Genomic DNA, 25,757 nt, shown 5'->3' with positions numbered 1-25,757 from the left:
CACACACACACACACATATATATATATTTTAAGTTTCTCTGAATTTGTTTCAAGTCTGGACCTCAGTGTTGACACAGGTAGCTGGCTGTGTAATAGCTGAATATGTGGCATTACCAAAATGATGACATCTCCTGGCATGGCAAAATATATGACGGAGTCTGGGTTCCCAAAGCAGTACCCAGGATACAGGTCTTTTCACAGAATCACAGAATTGTAGGGGTAGGAAGGGACCTCTAGAGATCATCGAGTCCAACCCCCCTGCCAAAGCAGGCTCCCTACACCACGTCACACAGGTAGGCATCCAGGCGGGTCTTGAATATCTCCAGAGAAGGAGACTCCACCACCTCCCTGAGCAGCCTGTTCCAGTGCTCTGTCACCCTCACTGTAAAGAAGTTCTTTATATAGGTATTTTGCAACAACAAGCTACCATTTAACTGTAATTCAGTTTTCTTACTCCTGCTCAAGAACTTCCTCATATTTGGATATGACATTTTAAAAGATGTTTATTTGGTCATGGTTTCTGGTTTGTTTTTTTTTTTGTTTGTTTTTTTTTTTTGCTATAGTGCATTTTTATTCTAGACTTCAAAACCATACACAACATCGCAAAATCCTCACATATCAGCCAAACATACTTGAAAATAAAACTCAACCCATTCCCTCACCTTTTATGCAAGTTCCCGCTTTTGTAAGTTGTTCTGCCTACTGCCCATACCAAGGTTTATCCAGAATCTCCATCTGCACTTTGAAGGAACATCTAAATTTCAGTGGTACATAGACAAACAGATCTGTACACGTTTACTTTGATTCTTCCCACCCGAGACCCAGTCTGTACTTCTCAGGGAGCCTGTCTCCATACTCTAACAGAGGAATGTTGTTCACTCATGCCCTGATTTAGATAGGTCTGATTTTCTGTTGACTTTTGCTCTACTGCTGTGGACACAGATGAGACACTCAGATGGTCTCACATTGCATAGATTCCTGGTATTTTCAAATATTTGTAAAGGAAAATGCTGATACGCCTCTTTTACTTTATTAGCTTGGTGCAACAGTATGTAAATCCTCTTGTTTTCTGATGAGCTGTTTTCCTGAGGTGGCCGCATGGTTAAGGAGTACTTCAATACACAGCAAATAAAGGATTGATGATCTGAAAAAAGTCATCTCCCCAGGTACGTTTGGTAACTCTTATTTCCCTTTAGTATAATACATCATTTTGGTTAACTATTTGTTCTCCTGAAGCTTTAAAGATAAATATAAAGCATGCATAAATATTTATGAACAGGCCAAAGAAATGTTCTTCCCAGATTCCTATAATTTTGTAATAGAAATAGTCATACAACTTCTTTCCACAGTAGTAAGATGTGCGTTCAAACTGACAGCTGTCTCCAATTGTAATAAAAAGCAGGACTAAAGAAATGTCCTGTCCTAATGGAAAATTGTTACATGATTAAGAATAGTCAGATTAGAGAGAAATGTACTTTGTACAAATACTATGTTTGTTATTATTGCCTCAAAGTTGTGAAATAGACTCTTTCATTTAAATTAATAACCAGAGACCCTTGCTAAGCTAGCGCTTACCTGACGTTATAATTAAGAATGTGACTGTACAAAGATACATTGGTTCTATCACAGACAAGTCATTTCTCATTTTCTTCCCCGTAACCCGGTCTCTGTTTTCCCTGATCATTGTTAATTTGGCATTCATCTCTCCTACCTGGGTGGATGTTCCATGTCTGCGTAAGATGAACAAAAAGGACATAATAGTAACGGTATTACTTCCCACGAAGCAGTCATCACACGTTTGTAACCATTCTTCTCCTCTAGTTTTGGAGTTTCAGTTTGATAGGGTAAAAAGAAGAACAAACCTCCAAAGTATGGGAGGAATGGGATAAGGTGTTTGTGCTTCACTCTAGTATGTTCTTTACTAGTTTTTTTAGCTCTTGTATGACTGTATTAGAGACTATTGCAGCATGACTTTCAGATACCTTAAATTCCATCACTGTTCCTGAGCCTCATTAATGAAAACAGGAAAGTACCTCTCAGAGAAGTACTTCAGAGTGGCCAAACGAGTCACTGAGCAGGAATGCATGAGGCATAAGGATTCAGCTGAATTTAAGACATCCAAATGCAAGCTTACTTTGGCAGGCCCAATTACTGATTGTAAATTGTGGGCTTGACTGCTGCCTTGGTTTGATAATTTAAATTTAATTATCTCAGTCTAATTTGAATGAAGTAAATTCATTGTCAAAGAGTTACAATGTTCTGATTCCTTTCTCACTGGATATGATTACTAGATTAAAACACTTACAAGCCAATTAATTTAAAAAACCGTGGCTTTGGATAAATACTTGAGGATTTATCTCCTCTTACATGTCCATATCTATTTATCTTCTTGTTTTGCTCCTTTGGTTAATTTCTGGCATTCGTGAAATTGAGAATGACAACATGGGCCAGAATTAGACAAAATGTCGTACGGATACCATGTAAATTTCAATATTACAGGTCAGCAAATTATTCCAGACTGAATCTGAACTCTTGTGGTCTACGCTTATACAGTGATTGTCAAACTTGTCACTCAGTAATGACTGTATAATGAGGATAAAATTTACCTAATTGTAGTACAAGGACAGAACAAGCAAATTAATGAAAATAAGTGAATCATCGAGGGAAGAGAAACTGGAAGGACAGATCATCCATCTTCCTGTCAGCAAATCCATTTGTAGACAAAAATGGACAAACATAATCCTGGGAAGCAACTGAACCCAAACAGACAGCACTTCCCACCAGTTAATTTCCCATCTGCCCCAGATACGTCTCAGAGGTGACCTTGCTCCATCAAGAAGCAGCCTCAAGAGGACTCATTTGGAGGACCCTGAATGTCCACTGAGGAGAGATAATTGGGCTTGCTGGAGCTCCTAGCAAATCCTCATGGTTCACTCCAGGTGCTCCTTTCCAGCACTTGGGCTTTCTGACTTACCCCCTTCTCTCTCTGGTGCAATAGAGGAAGCTGTGACAACTCACATAGGTGGCCAAAGTAATGTCAGCAGAGACAGAAACCTGTTTTTGGCTGTTACAACAGCTAATATAGTCTACCCAAGAGATGCTTTGAAACTGATCCAGAGAGGGTTTCCAGCTTTCTACCATGTTGGTAAGACAATTCAGCAGCCAACATTAGCAGGACTTATGATCCCTGAGAACAGGGAGGATCCATAATAACTAACTTACTTTGTCAAGGGTATGATCTCATAATCCTTTTTTTTTTTTTTTTTTTCCTTGACCTAATACCAGTTAAATGTTTTCAGTTTTGTCTTGAAGGAAATGCTTATCCCAAAAACAAACACATGCTGTTTTGAGATGATGTGGGAATAGGGTAAGATCACTGATGAAGTTACATAGTAGTTCCTGCTTAAATGGTTATCAGCTGGGCCCTGCTCTGTACAGCCAGAAGAAATGACAGCCTAAATGCAGTGTTTCAGAAGCTTCTACATATTTTATTGCCCCTGCAGACTGAGCTGGTTACATGGAAAAAAAGTGCATATAGCTTAATGTGAAGGCTTGAAGGAAAGCCAGCAAGGAAGAATGGCTCAGGTCATCACTTCAGAGTTGCTGGGAAAAAATCCCCATGGAACTAAACACTGTGATCATGAATAATATCAGGACATGAGAGATGTCAGAAAGTTACCATTCAAAACAGAGAGGAAGTCAGAATCCCTACAGTGCTGTGCTAGGAGTGATCTTACCTAGACTGCCAACCACAAATGAGAAATAACACAAATGTACTCATAATAGACTTGTTTTTAGACCTTCCAAATTTTGCTCCCCCATTGAAATAAATGTTACTTTCACTTAAGAAGTCTGTTATGCCACTGATTACAGATTTCTGAAGAGGAGCAGCTGCCAAATCTGATGAGAAAACACAGGAAGCATATATGGGACTGGTCTGAGAGAGGAGACATGGAGACCCCAGTGCATTCATAAACTGAACAGAAATGACATTTGTCTTGTGCCATGCAGAACAGGCAGATTCTGTACGCCTTTGGACAAAAAGAAAGAGCATTATTCATAGGCACCATTGTGTGAATTGCTCTCAGCGCTGTTTCTTCCCCCTGTAACAGCATTGGCAGAGTGGATAAGTTGTACTTTTTCCATCTTCATTGTTCTTGTTTGCTATTTAGCATACTCTGAGATTTCTTTCTGCTTGAATGAAACAAGAATTGCCACACAACTGCATGTAGCAACTGTATAATGGGAAATTCAGACACCAGCTTGCTCACTGTCACTGCCTGCAAGGGACCATGCTCCCTGGCTGCAGTGGGGCACAGCCTTTCCCACTGATCACCCCAAAATGGGAGATGTGCAGCAGTGCACCCCTCTGCACTGGGGACAAGTGCATTTACTTAGGAATACCCCTGCAGGGTTGATTGTTACCTCTGTTTAACTGTGAGCTCTAGCAGCAAGGATTCAGCCATGTATTGGCCAAGGTCTTACCTCCATGGATCTACGGCCAACTGGGTTTGTTTGTTCTACTATTTTTAGATCTGAGACTTAGCAATAATGGTTGCTTTTGACAATGTTTTGTTTTTTTTTTTTTCCCCGTGCCATCTCTATTTCATTTTCTTTCTATCAGAAAGACATTGCTCCAAAAGCCCCATTTCTACATAGCAGCAATAAATCATGTGACAACACACATTTGCTGAGCATGAGCTCAAACCAGAGCCACGGGGGGGGGGGGGGGGCTTTTAGCTGAGCAGTAATGCATGAATGCTGCTAAAATTTTGGAGACAAGAGAATCCTTTTTTTCCTTAATTCTTGGAGGCTTTTTGAGGATGATAAACACTTATTTACATAGGAAAAAAATAAATAAATAAAAACCAGGACTGCATCACTGCGTCTGTGCAGTTTCTGAAATGTTTTGACATATTCTCAGAGATTTACTAGGTAAATCCAAACGCTTGTCAGGCAATTTATAATTCATTATTCTGCACTACAAACTGCATCCTTGAGTTTATTTTATGGCATAGACATAAAGTAAACTAAATGACAACGGCACCCGTTCTTTCTCTTTTATCTATGGGGATGACCTTCAGTAAACAGAATGCAAGGGATGTTGTGCACGCATTTTGATGTTTATTTATATTAATGGGAATGTTGGGATTACTGCCCCCACGTAAATGAGGAAGCAAGCCTTGACTTAGGGTGGTGGAACAATCCAATTATTTAATAAGATGCGTGTCACAAGTATGTTTCAGGGTCAGTGCTGCATCAAAAGATGCACTGCTTTGGAGCCACTCTGGGGCCTTGGTTTTCTAATATTAGATGCTGAGAAAACTGTGAAAATCTGGCTTCTTTCTCTGTGAGCTGATGGGTTTCCTGATTACACTGGGAAACAGTGTGAAATACAACCAGAACCAGAATCCCCCACTCATTTTACGTCAGAATTATTCAACTCAAACTGGAGAAAAGTTAATATTAAAGAAGTAACTAAACATTATATACTGTAATCTTGATGTAAACTTGGCCATTTTCATTCCAATTCTTTTTCTTTCTTTCTTTCTTTCTTTCTTTCTTTCTTTCTTTCTTTCTTTCTTTCTTTCTTTCTTTCTTTCTTTCTTTCTTTCTTTCTTTCTTTCTTTCTTTCTTTCTTTCTTTCTTTCTTTCCTTCCTTCCTTCCTTCCTTCCTTCCTTCCTTCCTTCCTTCCTTCCTTCCTTCCTTCCTTCCTTCCTTCCTTCCTTCCTTCCTTCCTTCCTTCCTTCCTTCCTTCCTTCCTTCCTTCCTTCCTTCCTTCCTTCCTTCCTTCCTTCCTTCCTTCCTTCCTTCCTTCCTTCCTTCCTTCCTTCCTTCCTTCCTTCCTTCCTTCCTTCCTTCCTTCCTTCCTTCCTTCCTTCCTTCCTTCCTTCCTTCCTTCCTTCCTTCCTTCCTTCCTTCCTTCCTTCCTTCCTTCCTTCCTTCCTTCCTTCCTTCCTTCCTTCCTTCTTTCCTTCTTTCTTTCTTTCATCAGAAATCAATGAAGCAACTCCATGTAACTCTTCTAGTAAGTACTAGAAGTAAAGAAGAACTGAAGATAGAGAGAAATAAATGACACCCATTAAATGAAACGAGCTCCAGCTGACATTTCAGGGCATAAAGACTTTCTACATTGAAAATAACTTCAAAAAGAAGGAGGAAGAGAAAAGGTATGGAGGAAGAGGAAGGAAAGGTATGACTGACCTGCAGTTCAACATTAATCTGTGCTGCCATTTCAGGAACACTGGAATTTTCCCCAGTGTTTGGAATCACTTTATATTTTTGTACTAGAACTGAACCACAGTGATAAACATGGTTAGCTCCGGGTGTTTGGTTTGTCATCAGCTGGGAGCAGAAGGAAAACCTTGCTTATTCTATAGGAAAGCTGCTGTTCCTCCAGTTCCAAAAGACGCAAATAATTTACTTTTTAAAAGTAAAAGTCTTTTTTAAAGGAAAGGTTATAATTGGATGTTTTTTCTTATAGAATGCTTTCCATATTGTCCTAAATCTTCTTTGTTATTGTTTTGGACATTGGTTTATCATGATGTGCACCACTAAAGTTACCAAAAAAACCTGCTCTATTTATTTTATTATACACCCGTTTGTTACCTGTCCTCCATATTATTGTAATCCAATAAGAAAAAAGAAAACTGTCTTATTTAGTAGAAACAGTGCTGTAAGTTGGGAAAAGTAGTGCTACAGTGCCACTACTCTAAAAAAGGCCATTATTTAGCACACTCTGCTCTTACAGTAATCTTAAGCTCTATCCTGTTGGAACAGTCAGTAGACTTGGAGAATAGCCAGGAATATATGCTGTATGTAGATTAATACACAAACTTCTACGACAATGAGAAACAGCCAATGATGTTCCTACTACAATACAAAATGGAAAACTCAAGTTTGAAGTTCTGTCTGATGGAAATGAGGTCAGTCTGACAAAACTGATTTGTCTAAGGTAAAAGTCCAGCATTATACTTTTAATGTTTTGTATATTACTGTAGGTTTATATTCTTAATTATGTAATTAACATTGCTTATCACTGTATAACAATTTGTGTCAGTTCTCCTCCTGTGACAAAGCTTAAATTATACCACTTATTTAAAACAGACTTGGAAAAAAACAATAGCTTCTGTTACCTCCAGCTCCGTGTGCTTTTCTTCCTTATCATGGTCCTTTGATTCCAGTTTGGAATTATCATCACAGTCCTCTAAATGACAGACGTGTGGGTACTCAGTAAGTTCACATTTAGCTTGTTTTGTTGGGAAAACATCCGTTCTGTGAAGGCCATTAAAAAGTGCCTCATACAGTGGCAGTTCTGTAAACAGATCACCACCACCTCTGCCATCTGCTTCTTCCTCTTCAGATGAAGAGTTTTCTTCTCCTGCCTCATAAATGTGGAGTTTAGCATTCGCTTCATGTGACAAAAATTCAAACTCAGAAAATGTGATGGCACTTGGCTTATGTCTTACGACTCTGATTTCATGACTCCTTTCTGGTTTCTTGGCTGGATTTTCTCCTGCAATGAGTGACCATTCTGTGTGTGAGGTAAAGTTTAAAGCTTCTTCCTTGGGCTTGTGCCTTGCAGAACACAATTCTTCACAGAGCTGCTCTGTTTCAGATTGATTCGTGGCACTAACACACTCTGCAGTCCCACCAGGTTGCAAGGATGTCTCACTGTGGTCTAATATGGATGACAGAGACAGCAAACTCATCTCAGGTTCCAGTAAAACATCCTGAAATTCAGATGGACTTTTCTGTTCTTCTATGTTTCTTCGGTACTCTTCATACTTTGCTGCCTTTGGAGTCCCCAGGCACTTGGCAGATGTAAGACATGGTGAGCCTAGGTTTGAGATGTTGGTTTCCATTCCAATGAGTTTCACCCATCAGAGATCAGAATGACTCCATTCTTGGTTTTCTTCAGAAACATCACTCCACATATGTAGAAAGGAAATATCTCCTTAATATTCCAAAACCATGATCAAATAATCATTATTAATGCCTGGATTCTTACACCAAACATCTGAATTCTCTCTGTTCCTGGAAATTAAAAAGAAATAAGAAAAAAGTTATTGATAGGACTTTGCAAAGGAATGCATCAGTAGCAGTGATCCTAAAATGTGACATTCCCGTACCAAATTCACCTACAGCTCTCTTCAGAAACATTTGATGTATGCAGATTTGATGAGTTTAAAGCATCAGAACTCTGACTTGTTTACCCCGGAGACACAGAAAGAATTAGCAAATGTAGAAATCTTTTTTTTTTCAATACTGACCTTTCATTGATTATTGACAGAACGAATCAAAATCACTCAGTCTGGTGTTAGGTATATGCTTGCTGTCAAAACTCGCCTCTATTCACTTTGTTTTTATTATCTGTTCAATGATCGAGAACTTCTACACCATTCTGCTACTGAAAGCTGCTGAAATGTCATAAGGAAGAAAAAGGAGGCAAAGGGGCTGACAGAAAATAGTGTTTCAATAAGGGTGGGATCTTCTGTTGCTCAGCTTCTCCAAACTGATGATCCAGCACAGCACCTGTCCACTTCCAATACATTCGCTCAGCAAAAAGAGAAAGCTAGAAATACAGAGCTTCAGTTCTGTAACAAAGTTGGCCATGTCTGGTTTAAATCAGTCTTAACTTCTGGACTCACACCTCGTGCTTGGGTCTCCAACACACGGTAAGAGGAGCAGCCGAGGAGCCCATCTTGCATACTCACATAGCTTACATTCACTCATATATGTAATGTACTTTTTTGGTGACAGATTGAATATTGTTAGTATTTATTTTAAGGATTGTTTCAGTACTCCATCTGTGAGACAGCAAAGCAGAACAGAAGCTTTTCAAAACAAGAAGAAAAGCTTACGCCTTTTACGTGTGTGGCGAGCCTGTCACTGCTGGGATGACTTGTCAGAAGGCAGCTCTGTGACTGTCAGAGCGGGAAGCAAGCAGAGCAAGATGCTGGCAAGTGACATGCTTATCCCTGCATGTGCCATAAGCTAAGTAAGGTGTACTAGCGAGGAGAATCTTATTGCTGGTTACTTCATATTTCAGTTTTACAGGCGTACTTTAGGTAACAGAAATAACATTGTGTGTATATAGAAATTTTGGATTTGTTACGTGTTACCACTGCCATTTGCTCTTTGGCTTTAAAAGGTGCAAGTATGCTGGTATGAATGATTTAGAAAGCATTCCTCTCAGTTACTGTTAGCTATGAAAAGTCAGATGTTATTGTTAGCTGACTGGCCTTTTGCTGGAGTCAGTAGAGGGAGGAAAATGCTTCCTGAAAGTAAATGCCTATTTTAGCATGGGAGGTCTTCCTCCTAGCATGACCCTCTTTTCCAAACTATAAAGAAGGGATAGACAGAATGCTTAGACAACTGACTCAATTTTTAGATGGGCAGATAAAGGCAAGAAGAAAGGACCGTTAAACGTCATCTGGGCCAAATACCCTGCAATGAGTAGGGACACCTACAGCTCCATCAGGTACACAGAGCCTCCCATACAGCCTGACCTTGAGTGTCTCCAGGGACAGGGCATCCACCACCTCCCTGGGCAACCTGTGCCAGTGCCTCACCATTCTTACTGTAAAAAGCTGCTTTCTTATATCCAATCTAAATATCGCCAAGAAGAATCTCTCTTTTTTTTACACAATAATAGCAGTTTGCAGAGTCTACATGTAAATGGCGAAACTGCATTGGAGGGCTCATTTTCTCAGTAGTTTCAAGAAGGCCATCTAAAAAGAAGTGACTTCACTTTCAGAAGCACTGAACGCCCTTGATTCTTTCTCCCTAGTATTACATGAACTGAGTACAATGCCATTGAAAAAGTAGACATGTCCTTTGTAGGGAATGACTGGGGTAACTAACCTTTCATATGCTATTTTAGGCACCATGAGAAAGACTTCTGCCATGTAGGTGACTACTGATGATTATCTAAACCATTACTGCTGCTCTTCAGCCCTCCGGCATGCTCTATCCTGCTGGAAGGCATACAGCTAGCACCCACATTCCCACCTTGCAGAGCCAGGAACAAGAAAGGAGATGCTGCTATTCAAGAAGACATCCCAGAAGGCATCAAAAGAGCTTTGACTGCTTTTTGATTTCTACTACTTTACGATACTTTAAACTCCAAAACATGAATTAAAATCCCAACCAAAAAAACCCTGTACTTGCTGTTACCTCCAAATAATCCAGCATCCAAAATAACCCCCCCAGCTTCTTTTCACATTTCACAAAATTCTTTCTCTCACGTGATTTCCAGCTTTCGAGGATGTGGTGTGAAGCTGCTGAGTCTACAGTTTAATTACAAAAGGCACATAAAAGATTTTCCTTTTATCAGGATTTGCTTATTCCCTTGAACTCCTTTTTTATTCGTCCTTTTCTCGCTGTGAGACTGGGACAGAGAAAGCATGCAGGAGCAGACGGGTTTTGTGCAAGTGTGGCAAGAAATCTATGAAGAGGAAGTGGTAAAAAGAGTGTGAGTTCACCCACGCATCCTGTGGAACATCTCTCTTCACTTGATCTAGCAGAGATGGGCAAAAAAAAGCACCCTTCTATGAAATATCGAAGTCTTCATTTTATAAGAAGTTACACATAGACATCTAAAGCTCCTGAAAACTGAACATTCTTGGCAGAAATGTGGGTTGGAAATCTTGCCCGTACCAAAATGTGTAACTTAGAGAGGTTTGTGCATTCAGAACTGAATCTGTACATGTCGTAAAAGGCCCATAACACAGACCCGCTAAATAGTATAATTACCACCACAATTATGAATGTATGCACTTAAAAGTTCTGAAAAATAGCCATCTTTCAGAAAAGGTCTTTATGAGTAGGGAAGTTATTTCATAAGCAATGGGATTCTCAGTATATACTTTAGCATTAGCTGTACCAGCAGTGACCTACTGCTGGTAGGATCAGATGCTGAGTAACAAACACCTCTTGGGCGTATATGTGCTTTCTCTAAGTAGGAAGAGCAATGCAGGGACTATCACAGCAAGCTGCCCCGCTAAAAATGACTCCAAAACAACCTAAAAAGCAAGATGGGATTTTTTTAAGGTAAAATGTGAAATCTGTACCTGTGTGTGATAACCAACTTCAGCTTTCTAAATGCATTTGACACTCAAGTGGAATTTTGTTTTCTAAGGAAAGGTTCTTACAAGTCAGCAATGGATTAATACAGATCTGAGATACAGATAGTGCGGTGATGTGGAAGGAAAGTGACTGGTAAAAGCAGAGATATCTGTACTAAATTTCTGTGTATCACCCTCCATTGGCTTGGATTTCCTTTGCTTAGACAACCACAATGTGGATTAAACCACCAAGTTCTGCACAAACTTAATACATAAAGCACATGTTAGGCTTAACCATGAAATAGGAGAATGTTACTCATTTATATTTTCTTGAGTTACTACAAGGAGAATTGCTTTCTGGGGAAATAACTATGCTTTATTTCATAGGGTTACTGTAACAACAAGTCACCTAAACTAACCTGCAAAGGCTGATTAAATTAGTGCATTTCAATATCTGCTGAAATTGCATTTCAATATGCATTTTGGCATTGCGCAGCATGTGAATGTGTGGCAATTTCTTACTTTTTACAAGTCTATTTAAACATGAACTGACACAGTAAACCAGCAAATCAAGCCCTGGTCTGGGCTAGAATGGAAGAGCACTCACCCAAAACAGATTTTACCCCTCAGCCCCTAATGCATTTGTTTGCCTTTCACAGTGACTTTGTTTAATATTTCCCATCGACTTAAACAATCTTTCCATAAAAAAAATTAAACAAGAAAGCCAAGAGAATGTAAAACGTACAGACTAACAGCAGATTAGGAGAGCAGGATTTTCTTTTCCTGTTGATAATTTTACCTGTTTTGCAAGGTAACCTCATATTTTTCAATTCAGTTAATTTCCATGAGCGTAACAACAGGAACTCAGTAGCCAAGAGATCCTCCAAGCATTGGGGCAGAACAGAAAAAGAAATGAGCAGATCCTTAACAAAAGGCATTTCAGCTTGCTTGCTGCACAAGAGCTCTGTCAACAGAAGTATGTGTGAGAATCCCTGGGGCTAAAACAGCCTCTTGCAAGCACCAGCCAAATTATTCACAGTAAAAGAGAGAGAAAAAAAATAAAGGAGAAGGGACAAAAACTAAAAGGAGAGTAAGAGCAACACAGCAACGCAGCAACACAAGGTGCTTCTAAAAATACAGCGTGACCTCATTCTTCATACTGAGCCGGACCTGAGCGCTGTGCTTTGCTTTATCACCTGGAGCACCTGGAGTCGGGTTCCCAGCGCACACACTGCTCTGGAGGCTGTAAGGCTTTGAAAAGGGAGGCTGTGAAATGCCTTTTGATGTAGCGCTTCCACGCAATAGGAAGGAAGACCAAAATTAGCTTTCCACGTTGCTTGGCAAATTCTTATTGTTTGCCTGTTTCAAGACCTACATCTGCTGCCAAGACTTCACAAGTCTTCCCTTCTATATATTTTAGTAGGATCACGCCTTGTGGACAGAGTGTCTCATGTGCTGCAAGGGAGACATGTAATGTAGGCTTCTGGATGCACAAATTTCATGGTGTGAGTATAAATCAGATACTTGCAAACCTAGGCAGCAAAAGGAAGGGATGAATTGCCATTGGAAATATGGGCTTACAAGACTGCTGAGCTATACTATAATGTTTATTTCTTTTTCTATGCTGCTTTGATTAGAGCAAACAGCAAAAATGCAAAAGCTGCAGCACCGTTCTGTTTGTGTAATGGCTCCTGCCTGCCAGTAGCAGCAGATTACATCTTTCACCTTGAAGTATCCACAGGCGGAGTTTCAGCCTATTCTCTATCCCTGCTGACTCACTGCATGAATGAGGGAGACGGCCCTTAGATGCACCCAATTGCTTTCATGGGAATTAAGCAGTATTTTAGTCAGCAAAGAATTTGGAATATTTATGAATGAATTGTGCAGCAAATGAAGGCACAGATCAAGGCAGCCATTTTACAGGAATTACTTTATAGTTCAGCTTAGAATTGCTTACAGTCCACAGACAGCTGCACCACCAACCCCCTCCTTGCTGGTCCCACCTCCACTGTGACAGAAGCTCATTTTTCACTGCTAGAGAAAGCAAAATATCCTCTCAAATTCAATAAAGGACAATGAAAAAGAGACACTCTGCTAATGTAGCTGGGCTTACACTCCTGTTTGTTACAGCTGTGCTGCATTCCAACCACCATCCTCACTGATGCTCTTCTACCAGCTGGACCTTAGAATCATCAGTGTTCTCAATAGCACTGCCATGGCCACCTTAACACCATGTGGAGCAGTGGCTTAATTGCAATTCCGGTGATCAAATGCCTCTGCAACACAACTCATTGCATTTCTAAAGCTTAAAAGGATGGGAAATGCTGAGTTTTAGCTAGTTTACATAATGAGGGCCTTTGCAATTCATTCTGTTGTGTCCATCCTTTACAGAGTGGTTACCATCCTAAGCAGAATTCATGCATAAGCATCAGTGAAGTGAAGGACTAAGGTGGCCTCAGAAAGATCTCATGCCTGTTGCATACCTAATTGCATCTTCTTGAAATAAAGTAGCCCTGCAGAGAAAGACCCGGGGGTCCTGATTGATGAGAAACTTGACGTGAGCCAGCAGTGCGCTCTTGCAGCTTGGAAAGCAAATGGGATCCTGAGCTCCATCAGGAGAGGGGTGGTCAGCAGAGTCAGGGAGTTGACTGTCCCTCTCTACTCGGCTCTTGTGAGGCCCCATCTGTTGTACTGTGTCCAGGTGTGGAGCCCTCAGTACAAGAAAGACATGGAGCTGTTGGAAAGGGTCCAGAGGAGGGCCATGAAGATGATCAAGGGGCTGGAGCACCTCCCCTATGAGGACAGGCTGAGGGAGTTGGGTTTGTTCAGCCTGGAGAAGAGAAGGCTGTGGAGTGACCTCATTGCAGCCGTTCAGTACCTGAAGGGAGCCTATAAGCAGGAGGAAAGTCAACTCTTTGAAAGGGTAGATAACAGCAGGACAAGGGGAAATGGTTTTAAGTTGAAGGAGGGAAGATTTAGGTTGGATGTTAGGGGGAGTTTTGTCTTTACTGTGAGAGTGGTGAGGTGCTGGCACAGGCTGCCCAGTAAGGCTGTGGATGCCCCATCCCTGGAGGTGTTCTAGTCCAGGCTGGATGGGGCCCTGGGCAACGTGGTCTAGTAAATGGGGAGGTTGGCAGCTCTGCCCAGCAGGGGAGCTGGAGATTCATGATCCTTGAGGTCCCTTCCAACCTGGGCCATTCTGTGATTCTGCGATTCCTGTACACATGAAGTATCCCAAGTAAAATCTGTCCTTCCGTCAGCCAGTCAACTTCTTTTAGTGTTGCATTCAAATTATTACTTCTTTATTCACTATACTGCCTCAGGTATTTTGTCTTGCACCTATTAAACACAGCATCAAGCTCCTGATGGCATGTTGGCCTAAGGTTGTTTGACTACATGCTTTTAGGAGGCAATTTCAAGGTATTTAAGATTACAATCTGAACTACTTGAGAAATGAAACCTTCTGTGAAGTTGCTGAAAATCCCAATGCTCATGGGAAAGAAGGGGTGAAAGGTACGTGTGTGCACATGCATTTATCTGTAATCTATGTTAAATAATAAACAGACTTTCTTAGTATACTGCCTTGGAACACTATGAGTTTGTTTTTATATGACCAGTGGAATCAATGTAAGACAGGAAAGGCAGCCAGTCATACAGAGACACTGGTCATAAGCAGAGGCCCCAAAAATGAACCAACACATAATAAATACTTTAAAAGCAATACTGAATAAACTACATGGGGAAAAAAGAAATAGCTGTCTCCCTTCAGGCTGAGGTTCTTGACACTGGTAAAGTCCTAGTTCTTCATCTAAGTAAGGAGTCCAAACCGAAATCAGGAAACAGCATTTCTGCAAGAGAAGTCACATAGGTCTGAGCTGCTGCTCCTTTCAGCTTAAATTCTAGCACTGTTTCTGCAGCCTGTAAAGTGAATTCCATTATATGTGTTCAAGGGATGCTCAGTAGACTGGAAATTAATCTTCATTTTGCATCAGAGGAAGGAGGCTGAAAGAAACAGTTTTCTCGTGCTGGAAGATATCTACATTAAAGCGGAGAGATTAAGGGTCATATTAACATCTCTACATTTCCTTTTACACTGATGAAAGAGGGAACACTGAAGACATCCACTTCTCACTCCGCAGGTTAGGTAATTGATTTACTAACTGTTGTGATTGAATTTATACAAACAACTGGAGAGGTGGAGATTTTAACAGATACCATCAGCACTTACTTTTATGAGCTGAACTCTTCCTAGTAGTTCTGTGTAAAAAGGAGCCGCATTTCATTGCAGATGTCCACTCTTCCCTCCCCAATGCACTAGGTCCTCCTTAATAGGGATAAGCCAATGATCTTTTCCAAACCAACCCTCTCAGCCCTTGATTTTCCCAGAATCTATTGGCTTCCCCCTACAGCTTAATAACTCTCCAGAGCCCTACTTTTGCTTCAAGCTTCCCTTGCAGCAGAATCTGCATCCCTTTCCGTGCCTTAACTCTTGCTTCTCTTGCCATATTTATCAGAACTGCCAGCAGCCCTCTTCTGTGTAAGGATCTGCATTGATACTGCAGTATATTATTATGGAAATTTTTAAGGCGAAATCAGAGCACACTCAGAAAACAAACAGGAGCGAGTTTTTTAGTGCCGTGTATGTTATATCAGTCTGAGGTGCTGCAGCTCCCCAGGTTTATGCTGCTATCAGTCTTTTAAAGTTTCTGCAGCCTTTTGGCAGCGTGCTGCATTTGTCAGTTGAAACACACTGCTTAATCCAAGGCTGGTAAACAGTGTGAATAGGCAGGGCTTTGATTTATGAACTGCATCAGTATGGTAATGAGGACATGGGCTGAGCAATTAGTTTTAAATTGTGTAAGCTCACACCAGCTCTTGTTATTACGAGTACAAAGGTTTGTCTGAACACCTCTGAGTTCAGTACTGCAGAACCTTATGGTGTCTCCATACCTATTAGACCAGAACTGTAGCAAATTAAAGCTCCCGCTACACCTTTTGAAGTTAATACCACAAAATAATTTGTATGAAAATATCAGCAGTAAATAGATGTACTCGTTTAAAATGCTACTTTATCCATGCTTTATTTTAACATTCCAGTATTGGCTTTGGACTCCAACGATGTCTTTATCACCATCTCTAATCAGTGTCTGTAATGAATGCTAAAGAAGTGGTGATCCCACAACAAACGGCCATTACTAGAAGGGTTGTGCCAGAGGGCAGACTCCTCCTCTTGAGATCTGCAAGATCCATGAGATAGAAGTGGCTGTGATAAAGGACCGTGTCAGCTGCGATTAAATTAAGTTATTTCAGAGGGAGCTGATGTTATTTTGGAGAAGCCCCTTGCGACCCCTGTCCTTATGCGCAGTATGGTCAACAGGCAACCTACACAGCCCACAGTTTTGGTTAAGCAATATTTTTTCTGGTAAAAAACACTTTCCTTAAAAACATGTTTTTGATGAATGGCCCAATATGAATCTGAAAATAAAGAAATCCATTTAATGTTGGGGACTGGTCACATCTTGTGATTAATCTACTCAGTTTTTTAGAGCTTCAAATGAAATACATGAAGTGTTCAGATGAATACTGAAGTATTTTCAACCTTTATATCTCTTGCTTCACCGTGCCATTTTTGTTTTGTTTTAATAAATACTGAGTTCTCACAGTTCTTTTGAACTATTCATCTTTTGAGTAAGTCTATGTGTTGTATATTTTTTTTACAACCAGGAGTCAAAGCACTCAGCAATACTTTAGCGACAGCTGCTTTAGAGGTATCCAAATTCTTATTTATGTACAGAAGGAAGTGCATCTGAAGCCAACGTGCATATTTGAGGCCTGAATTGCTATTTTGAACAAGTTCCCTGTTTACTTTCTGCTCTTTAGTTATTTCTTCTTCTCCTTTTTGAGATCTTGAGATCAATTAGTTACACTCAACTGTTTACCAGTTTCAGCTCTTAAATTCCAGACCTCTGCTTACTTTCTTGTTTTGCTGGCTACATCAGATTTATGGTGTCAGATGATATTTTCCCCATAGAGGGGGTCCTTGTAGACATTTTGTCAACCAACAGCTCTGTTCTGTTGAGAAACTCAAACAACTAAACTTTCCAAATGGTGTCATGGAATGCAGTACGGAAATATCTAAACCAGCTCTTTGCTTCTTAGCCTAGGCCTCAGAAGTAAGTAATGATTTGATGATTCTATGTAAGCAGTGGAGCTGAGATACATGTCTGTAATACACCTTGCAATATCAAAAAGTTAGCCTAGAGATCTTTACATGGCACATACAAGAAATGCAAATGCAAAGAAAATTGGAATGAAGAAAAATATCAGAAAATCTCAATTTATATCCAAAAAGGTGCAGGACATCTCTTATTTCTTTTTAAACTGTATTATTATTTTACTTTCTGGAAAGAAATGAACGATTTATTTCCAACTTGCAATAAACAAATACAAAAGAGATACAGAAATCTGAATCAATGGGGGTTACCCATTGCCTGGCAGGATGAAGCTCATCCAGAACTTGAATAACCCAGTTTCCCTGGAAGCACAGTATTGATAGAAACTTGGTTGCAGAGCCCTTTAAAACAAGCAGAATGATTATTTCCAGGTTATTTCTGCACAGTGTACAAGCATTCAGCCAAAAGGTCAACATCCGCCTCTCAGTAGGCAATGACTTCTGAAGCCCCATTCAAATATATTAAACTCTGAGATAAATGGTCTCTTTCATCCTCTCTTTTACAAGTACAAAGTGTGTTGTGTTAACAGGAGGGAGATTTTCTTTTCTTCAGAGTACTGCAGATGACAGTCATTAATTCAGATATCAGAGAGAAGCAAAATTATTAAGGTTTTTCCCTTGAGACATGAAAAGGACCTGTTGCTTTGACTGAGCCTTAGAAGTGCCAGAAATTTAGTTTCAGTCTTTATTCATTAAAAACACCAGTGTATTCATTTGGGCATATTACATGTACTTACATAGACAGACTATTACAGCACTGTAAAGGTCTGTCAGCAAACCAGTCCTTCATGGGTATAAAACTCACTGACTGTAAATCAGATCAGATTAAAATGCTGGCATGTATTTTTCACGCTGGATATTGAATCTTTTTAACAGTGAGGAGTAATCATTGCATTGGCAATTTTTAGTTAAAAAGCAAAAAAAACCCCAGGTAATTATATATATCCATATAATTATATGAAAATTTCATTACCTTTCTGGTAAGCACCTGGTAGAACAAATGCCTTCAGTCTTGAAGTCCTCCTCTTTCTATCACTAGGAAATACTCCATACAGCTTGAGGCCAAAGTTTGAGATATTTTCATCAACAGTTCTGTGAAATACGGGCTTCCTGGTACACCTCTATCAAGGCATAAACCGGAAACAACCCAAGCCAAGAACAGCAGCATTGACTTTGGGATGTCACCAACACTATCCACCATCATGAGCTCCTCTAGCTAGAGAGCCCTCAGTACTGCTACCACCATCTTTAAACTTCAGCAGATGAACACTGGTTGGGTATTTGATGGACAGGGAACATGGGATTGTTCTTGTTAACCTTTCATCACTACAAGTCATGTGAAAATGGGGCAGTGCTGTGATTCTAAGTGTGTTGTCAGGCCCAAGGCTGTGCTGCATTAGTCAAACCCTGCTTGACCTGATGATACCCAAATGCCTGAGGAAAATGGAACTACTGTTAGGCTTTTCTCAGGAAGAATAGAGCTCTGTATAGGAAAATAAGCAAAGGAAATGAGGAGAGTGGCAAATCAGCCATGCCATTTTTCAAGAACTTGTATCCTCAGGGCTTCAGCCAGGCCTGGAATCATTGTGCTCTGAACTCAGAAGATATGCTGATGATAAACAAGAAATAAGCTGATGATAAACAAGAAATGGGCAAACAAAGATTTGTAGGTATTTAAAATTGCTGTTTTTCCAGCAGATGAAAATTAGGTCAGGTACAGATTGTGTAGAGATGCACAGATAATTATAACACCTCCCTTAAATTGCTTATATTCAGAACAACATGTTTATTCGCCTTTTTATATCTCATTTTAACCTATTATTTTTATGTTCTGAAAACCTAAAATCACATACACTAATGGCATATTGGAGCACATGCAAATACTCACAGAAGAGCTCCGCTTATTAGTGAGCTTAGGTTGTACTTGGCATGTCCTTGCTGCAATGCACTGCTTCCATCATCCTTTCAACTCATTGGGAGGGCTGTAATGATTTTATATTTCTAGGAGTTCCCATTGCAGGCAAAGATTGATAAGAAGCAGACTGAGAGCTCCATGCACACCATCTTATTTTCACTGAAAATACATATTATTATGTAATCTTGCTTACATGAGCCTACGGTGCTGTAGGCTGGGGTTTCTTGCTTCACCCCACACTTGTAGAAGACAACCAAAGGGGTGTCAATATACCAAAGGTAGTGGCAAAACACAAAATGCTGACTTTAGACAGTGCACTCTGATAACTGATCTGTGTTGTTTTAGCATGCTTCTGTATGAGATACTTGTGTAATTGTGCGAAAGGTTGAGTCTTCCTGTCATATTAATATGGTACCTACCTGACAACATCGCGTTTTTAGAGAATTCTTGTCTTAGATGACCTTCAGTTAAGAAATGTTGGCTTACATAAATAATTCCTGAGATATTTGAAAGTATCCTAAACAAACACCATAGCAGTGAGGGTACAGACAGGCAGGAGACTTTTTACAAGCTTCTGCCTGAGATATGGTTGAGTTTCTTCTCAGAGCAGAAAGGAGTGCCAGTGAGCATACGTGCTTACTGCCACACAGCCCCCTCACTACTCCATTTTTCTATATAAAGGAAAAATAAAGGAGAACTACGCTGTCTGCTGTTGGTCTGTGCTAACCAGCCCTGAGGCTGAAGACAGTGTCAGCATTTTGGTTGTCCAGAATAACTCTTTCAGCTGGGGACCTCCACTAATGCGAGCAAGATGAAACGCTGGCCTACATGTTTCCAGGATTTACCTTGAAAGGGCTTTTATGTTTTCAGTATAAAATGACAAAGTACAGTTTTACTGAGGACCAATTTATTCTAAATACATAGTTGGGACAGAGGAATGGGGAACATCACTGTCCCAGTGCCTTTAAAGTGTCTTTCAAAATGATGGACCACTTGTATTCTTCAGGCTTCTTACTTAAGTGCCTCTTACTCTATAAAAACTAGTTTGACTATATGTATTTCTAAATATTATGTACTTCCACATTTAACCAGGAACAGTGGCCCGGGCTGAACTAAATGCATTCAATGTTTTTCCTCTCCCAAAAGATCATAGAATCATAGAATATGTGAATATAGAATATTAGGTGTACTGTGAAACTGATCTTTGGAGTTAAAAGAACAACACATGTTCCAATGTACTGCTTTGAAAACCAGCCTTTCTTTGGCTCCTGAGCATCTTCCCTGGTGTTCCTGGTGCACTCACCAAGGCTAAAAATCTTTCAGATTGAAAACATTGCCTCTGGAAATTCAGCACATCTTAAAATATTGATCTTGCAGAATGAATTCAAACAGAATGCTACAGTGGAACAAACACCTGGTTTTGCAGCTCAATTTATGCTGCCATTTCCTCTGATACTTGCTAAGCATTAGCTTTCCATCTTTTCCAATGGGTTTTTCTATAAGCTACAGCACTGTAGACACTACAGTTAGACATGTACTGACTATAGGAAGGGGCTGAGATCTACAAACATTACTGGGCTGAAGGCATCACAGTTCAGTGTGTAACAAAGTCAGCAGAAGTGGGAATTGCAACTGTCTTCCTGCTATCAAAGCAACTTCACATCTTGAGAAGAAGAAAGAGACTTAAAAGGATTGTTTGAAGGGGAACAGAACAAATGCAGCCATTATTCAGTAACACATCTATCGACTTACCAAGGACTTCTGTTTAATAGCAGGCAGGTAGAAGACACTGAGCCACAGAATTTGTGTACCTTTTTCTATCATCCTTTGCAACCTCTTGATATTTTTTTCTTTATGACCACAATTATTTTGGCCACACATTCCCACCCTGCCTCTTCCTAACAGTTTGTAAGGGAAGACTAAAGGCCAAAAGAGTGAAGCTATTATGGCACAAGGGGTATCTGTCTGCAACAGGGGTATGAAAGATCACAGTCAAAATGAATGACAAACACAAAAAAGAACTAATTTGGCTCTCTCTGAAGTTGTTCCCTACAAAATCTAGTTGTTCAGTTCCTTCTGCCCCAAACCTTTGCTTTGACAACCCTTACCGGCCCATTTTTCTTCCCCTTTCCATTCCCCGTGTGGTCATTTGACCCACTTGTGCCAAACATGCTGGTGCATTGGGTGCCTCCCATTCTCTGACAGATGCTCTGTAGTGACTGATACCTCGCAGACAAGGACACGCTGCCCTGCTGTACAGCTCATGGCCGGCCATGGGCTTCAGGAGCACTCTCAGGGCACTGTGCTGGCAGTGAGGCAGCAGCTCTGCCTCCTGGCAAGCCCAGGCAGCTCTGCCTTCTATCAAGCCAAGTTGGCTGACTGGCAGTGCCTGGAGCGAGCATTTGTAAGCTTATTGTACATGAACAGCACCACTGGTATTAGGCCTTTTGTGTCCCTATCTTGACATGTAAAGTGAGGATAAAGATTAGAGAAAAAAACCCGAGGAGCAGATTGTCTTGTACAAGCAGAGGAAATAGGCAGAAATGGGGGTAATTTTCAAGAGAGCTGGAAATGCTTTAGATTTAGGGTAAAGGTTTGTATTTTTGACATATGCCATTTTGAGGGAATTGATGCGTCACTGCTCTTAGGTGGCACTGACTGAAAATGGCTGAGCTCAGGCTCCAGGGTTACTAGTGGGGGCCTTCCTCATCCCACTTTAGGAAGACTCAGTGGGTCACAGCAGAACTATATGGCAGCCTATTGGCTTCTGGATTTTGCTGGCAGCAGGAGCAGTGTTTCAGATTAATGATCTAGAAAGCAAATATTCCAACTTCCAGGCAGGTACTGCAGGCAAGAGATGGAAAGCCTCTTCTGCTGCCAGTAGAACACCACCTCTTTAAGGTTAAAAAAATCCATCAACCATATATTCTAGTAACAGAAAATCAGTTCAGAAATGTTCCCCTTGACAGAGGGTCTTGCTTCTCAGTTGGAGGTGCCAAGGTCACAGTGAGGGTCCTGTCCATGGGATGGGAACAGGAAGGTGTGGAGGGGAACACAGCACTCCAAGCTCCCACACTTTGTCAGCAGGCCGCACTGCTGCCTCTAGGGCTTCCATTTAAATTTAAGACTTCTTGTAAACCAGGCCTGAGTTTACATACCAGGCAGGCCAGCAGGTCCATCTTTGAGCTTAAACCAGGATGGAAGCCAATGTATAGGCACTGTTGGTAAGCCAGGGGGTCAGAAAGGAGGATCTGTAGAAGCTGAGTTAATCTGTGCCAAAGTAAGCAGAGTAAAAAGGTGCTGTGCCTGGACAAGAAAGAAACCCCAGAAAGGGAATAAAAAAGGTGACAGTAAAATACTAGAAGCATATTTCTCCACAGCTTGTGAAGTCACTGAATTTCGGTGCCAACAGCTGAAGTGTGGGACATAGAAAAAAAGTAAAAAGTCATCTTAAAACAAAGATTCAGAAATGAAGATGATGTGATGCACAGATGATGTGCACAAGATGATCCACAAGCAGCACTTGGGATTTAGCTGGCATGCACGGGGAGTTTCTCTATTAAAAGGAGCTAACAAGTTGTCAGTTCTGTAGGGCTATTACAAGAATTGCTTTACCTCTAAAATACTGTTTTCTAACAGTGCTCTCCCTCCTGGTAAGGGAACACCAAATCTGAGGCAGAGAAGAGTTGGGATGCTGCCTGGAGGAATAGTATGAATCATCTCAACCACTAGTACTGTCAATCTACTGAAAGCATCATATCTGCGCTTGCATCTGTGGTTTATGGGTTAGAAAATGTGGCCTAAGGCAAGGTTTTTGTTTTTTTTTTTTCTTTTTTTCTTTTTTTTTTGACACGGTGTCAATAACTTTAAAAAAAGTCCCAGAGTGCATTTAATACCAGGTTGGTTGGGATTTTAAAACATCACTAGAATTCTCCAAACATAATTCTTGCTTTTCTGGATAGTATCTCACTGAAAGTCATACTTCAAAACTCAGGAATGTAAAGTGATGAAATCTCTGATTCCTCAGAGAATGAGCTGTGCCAATATAAGAAAATGCTGTTTACGTTATGGTTAGTCCAAGTCACTCTACAAAGCATCACTTCTTTATCATGAAAAATGCAGTAGATTGACAGGAATGAGTCCCTGCTAAGGAATTCACAGCCAATAGTTCTGCACATCACACAACACAGATAACTATTCAGTGGCTGGTTTTACACGTAATTTAGACAAGTTTGATTTAGAGAAGTTTGGAAATATCTTATTCATCCAAGTGCTGGTAACAACAGACAAGGAGAAGGCTGAAGTACTCGAGGACTTTTTTGCCTTGGTTTTCTCTGATAACTGCTTGTCGCACAGCCCTCAAACAAGTGGTTGGTAAGGAGGGGGCTGGGGAAGTGTCCCTTCCACTGTAAGTGAAGATTAAGTTTGTGACCAGCTGAGGAACCTGAACCATTTGCAAGTTTGTGGGTTCCAATGAGATTCATGCCAGAGTCCCGACAGAATTAGCTGACATAGTCGCCAAGCCACTCTCAATGATATCTGAAAAGTCATGGTGGTCAGGTGAAGTTCCTGGTGACTGGAAAAAAGGCAACATCACACTCAGTGTTTTAAGAAGGGTAAAAAAGATTACCCCAGGAACTACCAGCCTGTCAGTCTCACCTCTGTGCTGGGAAAGACCATGGAGCAGATACTCCTGGAAGCTATGCTAAGGCACATGGAAGACAGAGAGGGGACACGGAAGAACTAGCATGGCTTCAACAAAGACAAATCCTGCTTGACCAACCTAGTGGTCTTCTGTGATGGTGTAACTGCATCAATGGACAAGAGAAGAGCCACCGATGCCACATATCTGGACTTCAGTAAGGCCTATGACACGACACTCCACAACATCCTTCTCTCCAAATTGGGAAGACAGATTTGATGGGTGGACTGTTCAAAGGATGAACAACTGTCTGCAGGGTCAAATCCAGAGAGTGGTGGCCAATGGCTCAGTGGCTGTATGGAAATCGGTGATGAGTGCTGTCCCCCAGGGATTGGTGCTGGGTCCGATACTCTTTAATATCTTCATCAGAGACATCGACAGTGGGGTTGAGTGCACCTACAGCAAGTTTGTTGGTGACACCAAGCTGGGGGTATGGTCAACACTCCTGAGGGATGAGATGCCATCCAGAGGGACCTGGACCAGCTGAAGAGTGGGCGTCTAAATTTTGTATTAAATTTAAATACACTTTATCCTAAGTAATATGTAACTACAAACACATCACTTCTGGATTGATTTTTACAGTGTTTCATGAAGTAATTCTTTTTTTACTACTTTTACCCTTAGAAAATAGAAGAATGCTTCAAAAATGTTCTTCAGAGAGAGGCAGCTTGTTTTGGAAAAATCAGTTCTCAACAAACTACTTCTGCTAGCACAATGTCAACCCATTTCCTGATTGAAATGATCTACACTGTTTGCTTTTGTAACTGAATCTAGAATTTCCTCTATTAGGACTCTCTTGTTGAGAGGTGAGGTTCTCCTCCTCTACTGGTTTTTAATGTAGTTATTTTAGACAGTTCTTGAGATAACAGCACGCTGAATAGCAACAACAGCAACAGAGGATTAAAGGCAGCTGATGCTTTGCTCTGAATGACTAGCTGAAACAGAACAACAGACTGCTGATGTGTGTCTTCTGCTTAGACTCACACAGCCTTGACTTGGCATGTTTATGGCCGTGCTGTTTAGTTTTGTTAAAATTGATTAATAATTTTCCCACAGAAGCTGTGGATGCCCGCACCCTGGAAGTGTTCAAGTTCAGGATGGATGGGGCCCTGGGCAGCCTGATCTGGTGCCAGATTTAGTGATTGGCAACCCTGCCCCTGCAGGGGGTTGGAACTAGATGACCTTTGAGGTCCCTTTCAGCCCAAGCCACTTTGGTTTTGGAATTGATTTAGGAAAGTGTTTTACCACCATTAATAAAATGCATTGTTTGTAATAACAGAAAATAAAAGACTAAAAAAGAGAGAGAAAAAAAATGAAATTTAATATAAAATCTTCCAGGAATCCCCGTTTAGAGAAAATGAATAAATTTGCTTCCGTCCCAATCTGCAATAAAATATATTTTAAAATATTCAAATTTATTGCAAGATCTGAACTACAACTTCTGCCACACACCAATCCAAGCTGGGTAAAAGAGTCTCTTCTCTAAAAAATCCGTATAAATGGTGCAAAGTTGATAAAACGTTATTGTTAACATCATTGTCCATTTGCACCAGTGCCATGTTACTATTCCAGGTGTCACAGAAAACTGTCTCTTACTTTCTACCTGCCAGAAGTCCATCAGGATTGTTCAGTATTTGCTACATTCTTCTCCAGCACCACCAAAAGGGAATCACGCTGTTTTGTGAAACCTACAGTACTGTTAATATAAGTCTTCAAAGCATTCAGTGGAAAAGAAATAGTTACATATCTCTTACTGTTAGTCTTTAAATGTTATCTCTATTGCTAACCTGTAAAAAAACAACCCAGATATCCTCTCAGCAGCACAGGAGACTGAAATA

At 40.6% G+C, this 25,757-nt stretch overlaps 1 protein-coding gene and 1 long non-coding RNA gene across 3 annotated transcripts in view; one reads left to right on the top strand and one right to left on the bottom strand.

Annotated features, from left to right (window-relative positions):
• The window catches only part of STARD13 (StAR related lipid transfer domain containing 13), a 271,061-nt gene that overhangs the window by 221,855 nt on the left and 23,449 nt on the right, over positions 1-25,757 (bottom strand). For both annotated transcript variants that reach the window (XM_015852032.3, XM_015852033.3), the window contains exon 2: positions 7,138-8,038. In XM_015852032.3, the coding sequence (XP_015707518.2) occupies positions 7,138-7,866 (729 nt within the window). In that variant the 5' untranslated portion in view covers positions 7,867-8,038. The remainder of the gene's footprint in view (positions 1-7,137; positions 8,039-25,757) is intronic.
• On the top strand, positions 1,037-7,142 carry LOC107308272 (uncharacterized). Its single transcript, XR_004305961.2, has 2 exons — positions 1,037-1,166; positions 5,997-7,142. It is a non-coding gene; the product is annotated as an uncharacterized LOC107308272 (long non-coding RNA).

Source organism: Coturnix japonica, chromosome 1, assembly GCF_054131305.1.
Source record: "Coturnix japonica strain WE chromosome 1, WE-NBRP24, whole genome shotgun sequence".
NCBI lineage: Eukaryota > Metazoa > Chordata > Aves > Galliformes > Phasianidae > Coturnix > Coturnix japonica.
Note: the sequence above shows the minus strand (reverse complement) of the source record. Positions and strands in the feature narration are given on the sequence as shown.